Source organism: Penaeus chinensis, chromosome 6 (assembly GCF_019202785.1).
Source record: "Penaeus chinensis breed Huanghai No. 1 chromosome 6, ASM1920278v2, whole genome shotgun sequence".
In the NCBI taxonomy this organism is placed as follows: Eukaryota; Metazoa; Arthropoda; class Malacostraca; order Decapoda; family Penaeidae; genus Penaeus; species Penaeus chinensis.
The window spans coordinates 24,623,470-24,633,636 of NC_061824.1; the positions used below are offsets into that span (position 1 = coordinate 24,623,470).

At 34.2% G+C, this 10,167-nt stretch overlaps 1 protein-coding gene across 4 annotated transcripts in view; it reads left to right on the plus strand.

Moving 5' to 3' along the window:
• Positions 1 to 9,961, plus strand: part of LOC125026698 (sorting nexin lst-4-like) — a 25,264-nt gene extending 15,303 nt beyond the window's left edge. For all 4 annotated transcript variants that reach the window (XM_047615324.1, XM_047615323.1, XM_047615322.1 and 1 more), the window contains exons 6-12: positions 413 to 585; positions 1,365 to 1,479; positions 2,746 to 2,983; positions 3,173 to 3,354; positions 3,908 to 4,074; positions 5,570 to 5,776; positions 6,070 to 9,961. In XM_047615324.1, coding sequence (XP_047471280.1) covers positions 413 to 585; positions 1,365 to 1,479; positions 2,746 to 2,983; positions 3,173 to 3,354; positions 3,908 to 4,074; positions 5,570 to 5,776; positions 6,070 to 6,117 — 1,130 coding nt within the window. In that variant the 3' untranslated portion in view covers positions 6,118 to 9,961. The remainder of the gene's footprint in view (positions 1 to 412; positions 586 to 1,364; positions 1,480 to 2,745; positions 2,984 to 3,172; positions 3,355 to 3,907; positions 4,075 to 5,569; positions 5,777 to 6,069) is intronic.
• Positions 9,962 to 10,167: the final 206 nt, after the last annotated feature.

Genomic DNA, 10,167 nt, shown 5'->3' on the forward strand with positions numbered 1-10,167 from the left:
GACTAATACTGGGGTCTGGTAACAATGGTATCAACATGACCTGTAGATAAGTATTTCTGGCTGTACTCTTATTTTGGAATGCTCAGGTTAATGTCTGTGTATATTTATGATTATTGATAGGGAAATGGCTTTAAAATGTTGAGGCTGTATTGTTTTTTTTTTCCTCAGCAAGAGAGGGTTGAAGTATTCACAGTAGTGGGTAGTCAGTTATAAATATATTCTCGGAATAAAAGATTCTAAAATATCTTTCTCTTTCTTGATATTCATATTTCTAAACTGTTGGTATTAACAGTAAATAAAATGAGATACCTGAAATAGATGAGGTCTACCTGAAAAACTGGAAAGAAAGTTATTACAAGAATACAACAAATAAACTGAAGATAGACGTTTGATCTTATGCTCCATATTTTAGGGGCTGGAAAGGCATCAGTGGATGAGAAGGAAAAGGTGTATGTAGACGAGACGGCAAATGGGCCACGGTGGAGACCAAATCCCCATGAATTTACATGTGCTATTTCTTCACCCAAAAAAGAATCAAAATTCCATGGAATGAAAAGTTTCATTGCCTACACAGTTATGCCATCAGTGAGTATATTTCACAGTTTTTCTCCAATTATACAAGAATCATTGCTCAGGGAATTTATATAGTAAAATTTTGGTCTTGATGTTATTTCTTAATCCATAAACATTTTGTTTTTTTGGCCTTATGTTAGATATTTTGATTTAACAAGGTATTCTGTTTTTCCCGTTTATTTTATTTATAGGGAATATTTGTTAATGTATTTAGTTTACAATGCTGTTCTTTCCAAGAGTAGTTACATTTTAACTAGAATGTTTCTTACAGTAGTATTCCCATCCATCAAAGCAAGGAAAGGGAGTAGACTTTATATTTATTGGAGCCAGAGATGAGGAAGTTGTAGAATAGTTTTTAAGCATATTTCTAGTCAATCAGCTAGCAATATCAAAATATATTTAGGTCGTTCACCTTGCATGTTTCATCATGTTCCCACTGATAAAGCAATGTCACAAGACATACATGTTGTTAAAGCACATTCATTGGCTCTAAGGTCACCAAATCTGGCTCAAAGTAAGTTAAATCAACTTTGTGTGGAGTACAGACTTGCAAGGATATTTTCTTTCATGTGACAAACATCTGTGATATATAAGAAATTATTATTACAACGAATGTTATTAGATATTCGGACTATCCTTTTTGTAATATTTATTTTTCAGCATATATGATTGTTTGCTGGAAATGTTTTGTTTTGTTTTCTCCCCATCTTGTGAAATATTGCCACAGATTATGGCAGCAGTGAGTATAATTTTATTAATGTTTGATATTTGTACATTTATTTATTTTCCAGTTTTCTTCTACATCAGTTTCAAGGAGGTACAAACATTTTGACTGGATACAAGCACGACTGAGTGAGAAGTTCCCTCTCATACCAATACCTCCACTTCCAGAAAAACAGATATCGGGTATGAACAAATCTAGGTTAAACAGTTTTGGGACAGATTGATGTTGAAAAAGGTATAACAGAGAATAGATATTTTCTCAGTGCAAGTGATGTATTTAATCAGTTTCAGTTATATCTTCCCAGAAATACATCTCATGCTGTGAAGCTGTTCATTCTCATTTTCTAAATTTGGGTAACATCAGTATATAAGAGTTTGAATCCCTGTCTGTCTAATTCTTTTAGGTAATTTAGAAAGAAAAGAAGATAATTTAATAATCACAGTTTTACTGTAAGTTCATGTCCACAAGATATTGTTATTATCATAAAGAACACTTCATGTGTTTTGAAATGTTACTTGCTTCTTTTTTGCAGTTTGTTTCTTTTGTCTGGTTACTGATTTGTATTTATGAATTGATTTTATCTAGTTCTAAGACATTTTTTGTTGGGCTAGATGAAGATTGTTTGACAACCTAAGCACAGCTCTAAAGTGCAATTCTTCAGTCCTTACATTAATACCTGTTTGGTTCTTTCAATGGTCCTTCTGGCTTTCCACTGGTGCTTCCTTGAACCTTCTGTTGGGGCATCTCATGGTCCTCTCTCTTTCATACCTCAGACATACCAGTGGTGTCCCAAGATGTCAGATGACATCATAGGACAATTTGGCCCTAAAGCTAGTTGAATAAATGTAGTAAAAGCTTAGCATAAGTGCAAGCTACTTATATGAACCTGTAATTCCATAAGATATGATGGCTGCAGCTATGGTATCAGCACTTTATATTGCCCTTTTCCCTTGTTGCCCTAAGCATTTGCTGTTTAATAGTAACATTTATGCTATACGTCATCTTTTGATTGTAATGTAAAATGTTAGTCATGCCACATTTGCATTAATGTTTATATCAGATTAAGTACACTTGCAAGTGTAGACCTACGGCTTCAAATAACTGGATATTAATAATGTAATAAATAATCTGTAGATATATGCCAGCTGTCTTTTCTAAGCTGAACTAATGAAAATTGGTCCCATTTCACTATTCTTGATATTTTTCTTAATTATTAACCCTACAGTGATGGTGCCAGAAATTTCTGTCACTCATTCTGGTGAATTTTGGCAACTGTCTATCCTTTTGGCTTGGGAGTTCCCTTTATATGCGGAACTTCCCGCCTTACTCACTGAAGTGAGTCATGACGCCTATAGCCGTACCTCTTATGATGAGTTGATTTTTCATGATGGCTATAGGCTATAAGAGGTTAAAGGTAAATAGCTGATTTGCTGTTCTGTTGATTGCAGGTCGATTTGAGGAAGACCTCATTGAATACAGAATGACAATGTTGCAGTCTTGGATAGATCGAATTTGTCGTCACCCAATAGTAGCACAGTGTGAGGTATTCCACCATTTTGTTACATGTCCAAATGATGAGAAATTATGGAAAACTGGCAAGCGAAAAGCTGAAAATGACAAATTAGTTGGAGCAAACTTCTACCTGGCCATTGAGCGATCAGATCAACCTTTGGATATGATCCAGACGTAAGTATTACCGAGTGACTCCAGCTACCGCTACCAATTCTTTCAAACTTTTTTGTGTCTGAGTGCTTTACCAACAAGCAAACTTCCTGGTTTATCCATAGACATTGTGATATATATATTAGATATTGATTTGTGTTCTTGATATGATATATATGTTCTTCAAAAATAGTCATGTCTCTGTCTCCACAGGGAAGCCAAATTAGAAGGGTACACTCGCTTCTTCTCCAATATGGATGAAGCTGTGAAGTTACTACAGAACACTTGCTTGGACCAAGCTAAAAAGCATCAGACAGCTTATAAGAGAGAATATAACAAGGTTTCACATGCATTCTCCAAGCTTAGTCGAGCATTTGACACAGACCCATCCAACTGTAAGAACTTTTTGTGTTTCTAGTTTTGATTGACTTGAGGTTGTCTGATTCCTGTATGTATTATTTATTGCTTTTTTATTTCAGTAACAATTATGGGATGGACAATATGATTTCATTTTAGACAGCACTTTAAGAATGTTTTATTTTTATTTATTTCACACTTATTTAGACCTAAGGTTTCAATCTGACTAAACAAGTATTTCCTTCTTTTTGTTGTTTTCTTTATCTAAATTATTTGTAAAAGTGATTAGCTATTTAGCATAATCTTTGGGTTCTGTAATATAACGTCAGTATAATTTCATTTTTGAAGTGCATTGTGGGTCACAAGTTATTTCACCATTTTCTAGAAATTTTATGAGAAATTCTTAGATTTCATTTTGAAATAGTAAGTAGAGATGTAGATATATTTAGGTTTTGGTAAAATATGTGATATAATGTTGCAAATGGTTACCATATTCTTAATAGATATATGTGACCACAAAGTATTATACTGATTTATAGACATATTAGGGAAGTTAGTATGAAAAAATGTATATTAACTTTGTCTTTATAGGTGCTCCAGGACTGACTGAAGCAATCCATCATGTCAGTGAGGCCTATGCAGATATAGGCACTGTATTTGAGGAGGAACCAAAGCATGACTGGGATCCTCTGTGTAATCTTCTGTTCGAGTACAAGGGCTTGATAGACGGATTTCCAAGTGTCATTTCGGTTACCAAGGTTTGTAATCTCTCAGAAGTAATGATCTAAATAGACCTTTTTAACCCATTGGATCCAGTTGCGTCATGGCAGTCACATCGCCAAAAATCCATGCATTAGGATCATGTGAGTGGCTGCTTGTAAGCTGGGCGCACGCAAACATGTGCGTGCAGTGATAAGACCCTATACCTCCTATTTGCAAAGTTACTTACTCATTTTATGCATAGGCATTTTTAGCTTTTTGGCCATTTTCCAATATCCATATTTGCCACTTGATGATCCAGATGGTAATATTTTTTTTCTTTTCACGGACTCCACATCATCTCTCTAGGTAGTCTGCAACTCAGTGAAAGAAAAAAAAAACTATGTAACACTTTGTTATTTGTGTCATTATTTAAATTTTTACATAATATTCAATTTTCAACCTGTGTTGCTGGTCACAGCACCTGGAATACAATGCTGAGTATGGAAATGGTGTCCTCCTTGGAGCCGGTGCTCTTCCAGTTACTGCTCACTTGTACATCGATGGGAATAATACAAAATTGCCAAATGAGTAAAATAAACATCCCAAGAGGTTTGTGGACTCATGGAGAGTATTTTCCATCACCCCAGCCTTCAGCTGAAACGTTTACAATGGCAGGTTCACGTCATCTGGCTTACAGCCATATTTTCCAATGATGGCATGTTCATATCATCTGCCCCTCAAGCCAGATTTCTTCTTGATGTGATGGTCACATCACCTGGATCCAAGGGGTTAATTTTGAATCTGTAGGATGAAAATTCGCACATTATTTTTCTAAAATAAATTGAGAGTGACACATGTTATAATAATATGTTTTCTCTTTGAGAAAGAAAATCGCTGTCTGTCAAATTAGAAATTCTAGAACTTCTCATAGCTGTGATCATAGCTCAACTTGAAAGTATGACACAAAAATGGTATGATGGTAAACAAAAGTATAAATATTTATATATTAGGGAAACAGACAAGAAAATATTTAAGAAGTATAAATTGCTTAACCTGGTGGATGTGGATAGTGTGAATTCGTGACAAGGAAAATATTTTTTTTCAAAAATGGTATTTTTCTATTTTTAAGATGTAAAATTCATGTTTGTGTGTACACACCTAAATATATATACACATATATGCATACTCTACACAGGTGTACATGCATGTAAACAAGCACAAATCCTTTTGGAAACTATACTATTGATAAGTAATGGCTGCACTAGAGGACCAGTGGGTTTGTAGTTTTGCATGAATGGAGTTGGAATACAAGATTTAACAAGCATGTACAAGTATGAAACTACCCTTAACTTATTTTTGGCCAAATGTCCCCCCCTCCTAGGAACAGTCTGCCTTAGGCTTTTGTTTGAGTTTTTGTGTTAACATTGTCTTTACTTTGGGCAAGTGAAGTTTCTCAGAAGGAATGTATGAAAAAGTTCTTGAAAGATATACTTGCTCAAAAAACATTGGACTTATTATTGCCCTGTAAAAACATGACATATTTCTCATCAGGGAGCAATAGCAAAGAGGAGACAAGTGGAGAAGGAAGCTAGTGAAGGAAGGTTGGACTATGACCAAGTTCCTCCCATGATTAAGCGCTCTGATACAGTTGCATATGCCCTTCATGCAGAAGTAGCACATTTCCATGATGAACGCACCAGGGACTTCAAGAAGGCCATGACTTCCTTCCTCACTGAACAAATCAACTTTTATCAAAAGGTGGGTCTTTGGATTTGTTTCTAAGATAATATAAAAAACTTATGATTCCAAAGGAAGGATATAGTGTCCTTTATCTTTAAATATATTATTATTTTCTCATTTATTTATTTATTTTATTATTAATTTTTTTTCTTGGGGGGGGGGGGGGGGGGCTAATATTAATAGCTTTTACCAGAATAAACTTTTTGATATGAAATCTTTTCATTATAAAGGGTAAGTAAGGAAGGGGATGTGCATTATATGTTGCACCTGCAGTATAAATATTGATGTTTAAATTTGTCTATTCTTTGCAGGTAACTGACCGGCTACGTGAAGCATTACAGCAATTTAATGATGTATAAGCTTGTGATACATTAGTAATGTATTTTAATGTTTGTTTAGCATGACTTGCTCACGGTATGGAAATCAATTCAGAGTATTGGATTAGGATGAGTAGTTGTTTAAAGTTCATTAGAAAGCCAGTAATATTTAATAGTCTATCATTATGATATATAAGTGGTCATAAAATCTTTAAAGTCAGATGATGAGTAAATTTGCAAAGAAAACCTAAGAGACAGAAATGAAAAAAACAAATTGCTTAAATTTCTTGTAAGACTTCTAGCATATTAACCTGACCCAGATGGGTCGCGTGTGTCGGCGTCATAACAAACCGCTAGGACTGCAGGGTATGCCAGTATGCACGGCAACGTGCCAGAGTGCATGGAGTGGGATGTTAGGCTTAATGTCACAAACTCCCGCACTCAGTGTCTGGCCGTTGCCAGAAATCACCAGAGTTTATCACGCTCAGGGATTTCTGTTCACCCGGCGGTGATGGGTTAATGGTGTTTTTAATGCTCAGGATTGTACATGTTTGGTAGAGGTTGATAAGGCTCCAGTAGAAAAACATCATACTTCCAAATAGGGCTGTGTAAATCCTTTTTGGTGCAATTTCATCTTGAGAGTATTCCAAAAGGTTATTACAGTGGATGATAAATGATTTAGTAAATTAGTTTACTCTCATATTACCAAAATGGATAAGCTACTGCTTATAATTTGGGTGGAGGCTTGGTAAAAATGGGCTGAGACTAGAGCATAGTAACACAATCTGAGGAAGAGTTAACTCGTTAAGAAATTAAGGCCATTGATATCATGATTCATATTGAGGTTTTGGCATTTTCTTGGGAACACTTTTGCCACTGCTGGCACTAAAGAAGAATTGATAAATATGTTTAGATAATTAGTGCCAAACATCTTTAGTAGTATACAGTACTTTTATAGTATGTTTGTCATTGAGAAGCAACACACAATTCAGGGACAAGGATCATAAAACTGTACTTGTACTGTATAAATATATATATATATATAAATGACATGCATTTTAGATATAAATAATTACTATGCACTACAAAGTGCCAATGGTGACACAAGTTTTTTTGAGTTTAGGCCTTGATAGCTATCTGAACTGGTGCTCCAGATTATGAAACACGTTACAATATTATTGCCTATTTGATGTAAGAATTTGGGTCTAGGATGACACTGAAGATGAGGTGTTAGAAATTCTATAAACCGAGTAGCAATAAGCTTTTATTTCACTGTAAGCAACATACATAAGTTCCTGTAGAGCTTGCTTCATACACTGTACGAATTGTTGGTAATTGATTTTGTCCACTAACACTGAAGCACTAAATTCCATGATATCATATGAAGTAATGTTACTTGTACTCTAGGCATTTAGAGCAAACAATTTGCATCCTCAGCTTGGATTATGGAAGATAGGGCATTAAACCAAAGACATGTGTGATAATTTCTTGTGGTCTGTTGTATGAAGTATTTGGGACTTGATTGTTATACGAAAAGAGATTTCTAGACATGTAAAAATATCTTAAATAATGGTTCATAAAAATCAGGAGAACGTATTGTGAATGCAAGGTTTCGAGGTGAGCAATACAAGAACCTATATTTTGTTATGCTCATTGTAGCTTGTCCTGCTGCCAGTGAATTTGGAATCCAAACATTTCTGGTGATTCCAAACATTATGTTTTTAATATATGTACATACTTTTATTTAGATTAAGAGTAGAGTTTTCAATATTCTGTCATTATACCATGTTCCAAGGCAACTGCCAGTATTTTTTCCTTTTCTGCAAGGATTGTGAAAGTTGAATGCCAAGTCTGATAACAGGCTTGTGTAAACAAGAGTGAGTGCCTTAATTCATTATCCTTTTATAGCGCTTTTGTTGAAGTCATAATAGCCTCGCTGCTATAAAGCCAACTTGTAATATTTCTGCTGTATGGAGAATGTTGCATCCTCTGATGATAAATCCAATCTGGTATGTGAGACTGAATATGTATAAATAGATGAGCTTAACTACAGGCTCATTTTTCATAGTAGCAGCTGGAAATATTACATTTGGTTATTTACCAAAGTTACAGTGTCCTTCATGAATTTGTCATTTCAAGATGTTTTATCATTTCTGGATGTAGCAGCTACTATTTATATGATTGTATAGAATACTACAAGATCAGAGATGATTAGTCATAACTGGTACCATTTTCCTAGTGCTGATAACCTGTGGAATGAAAGCAAGCCGGAAGAGATAAAATGTGCAAATGCTTTTCTTGAAAAATTTCTAAGAGTCCAGATTTCATTCAGGTCATTTTTTTCATGCAGTTGTTTCCACCCATTCATGCCCTGAATTTTACAATTTCATTTGATTTTTGAAGTTTTGTTCCATATTAGTACGTGAGAAAATGGCCCTTTTCTGTTTTATTGTAGTTACTGACTTTGATATCCCATAGTTATTACTACTGCCTTCTTTCATTTTTTAATAGATATCTTGGGGTGAAAATAAGAATGACTTTATTTTCAAAAAGATCGTATTGCAAACTTATATTGATTGCACATTTTAGTGATATTGAAACTATTACTTAATATATTTACTTACTGACATTGGATACTGTGGTGATCCTTTAGTTAAGAAAATACCTGACTGAGAATATAATTTGCAATAAAGGGGAACATCATTCAAATGAATTATTGCATTGCAAGGAGAACTATTTTCAGATTCTTTTCAAGTCCTAGTCTAGTTTGTGCTATAGTTCTTATTTCCTAAGTAATATTCCATGTTATTATATCATATAACACTTGCACACATCACACTGAAGCACGCTGACAAGGAACACTTTCCTACGGCACCTGTGTGTTATGTAGTTAACATATGGATAATTATTTGGTTGTAAAAAGGTATAGCGTGTGTGTTTGGGTGGTTGATCTGTGAAGAGGTCTTATTCTTCAGCCCACTTTCTTATAGTCTGTACATAAATAGATATATTTGTGAAACATCAGTTTTATAGACATATGTTATATTTTTGAATTTTGTAATGATTTACACCATCTGCCACTTGCTCATTATTGTAGCTAAAACTGCATTGTCTTTTTAACAATAGGCATCTTCTTTCTGGAGGCTGGAGACTTTCTCTTTACTTTTGACCTGTTACTTATATTCAAAGATTGCATGGTATGGATGTCTGTTGTCCAGGCTGCAGTATTGGATGCTATACCATCAGCTTGTTTTTTCATAATTGATTAAGCAGTATATGTGTATAATGTATAATAATATATTTTGGTGTACATAATGTAAGTGTACTATAGGAGTGGTGCATAGTAAGTCTACCAACCTATTCACATATACTTATTGATATATATAGATATATATTTATGCGTGTAGACTTACAGACTTTTTTACAGCCTATTCAAATTTGTTCTTAAAATTCTGTGATGCAAAGAGAAAAATTGTTATGATTGTGCTACATAAGTCCTTCTAGCACAAACAAATACCTGTTATGCAGCTTCCAGTCATGGGGGAAAATTATAAAAAATCTGAACATTTGTAAACCTTTCTTATTCTTGCAGGTCATTGTGCAACTCAGTACAGTCATGTGTGAGTGTAGATTGACAGATTGTTATATTTTTTTTTTCTTCATTGATTTTTTTTATCATAGAAAACCTGACTATTTACCTGGTTGTATACGTTTGCTTTATAATTTTGACGGTTTCAGTTGTGGTGATATGTGACTGAATATTTATTTTCAGGTTTTATCAGCATGCCTTATTTAAAGTAATATGTTATAAGATTGCAAATGTTTATATTGAATATATGATAGTCTCTTCTTATGTGAATATATGTAATAAAATATTGTCATAATATTTTGTTTGAGCTTGTTTCATTATTCCTGAACCTCTATCCTTTTCAAATATGTGATTGGTCACAGGGTAAAGGATACTGCTGCATTTTGGATTAACTTCCATCACATGTATTTCCATTAATCTATTCTGTCCAGGGATCCCTTTACAGAGCTGGATGCTTCCCTAGCTGTAAACAGATCTGAGATGAAAATCCCTCTGAAAATGCT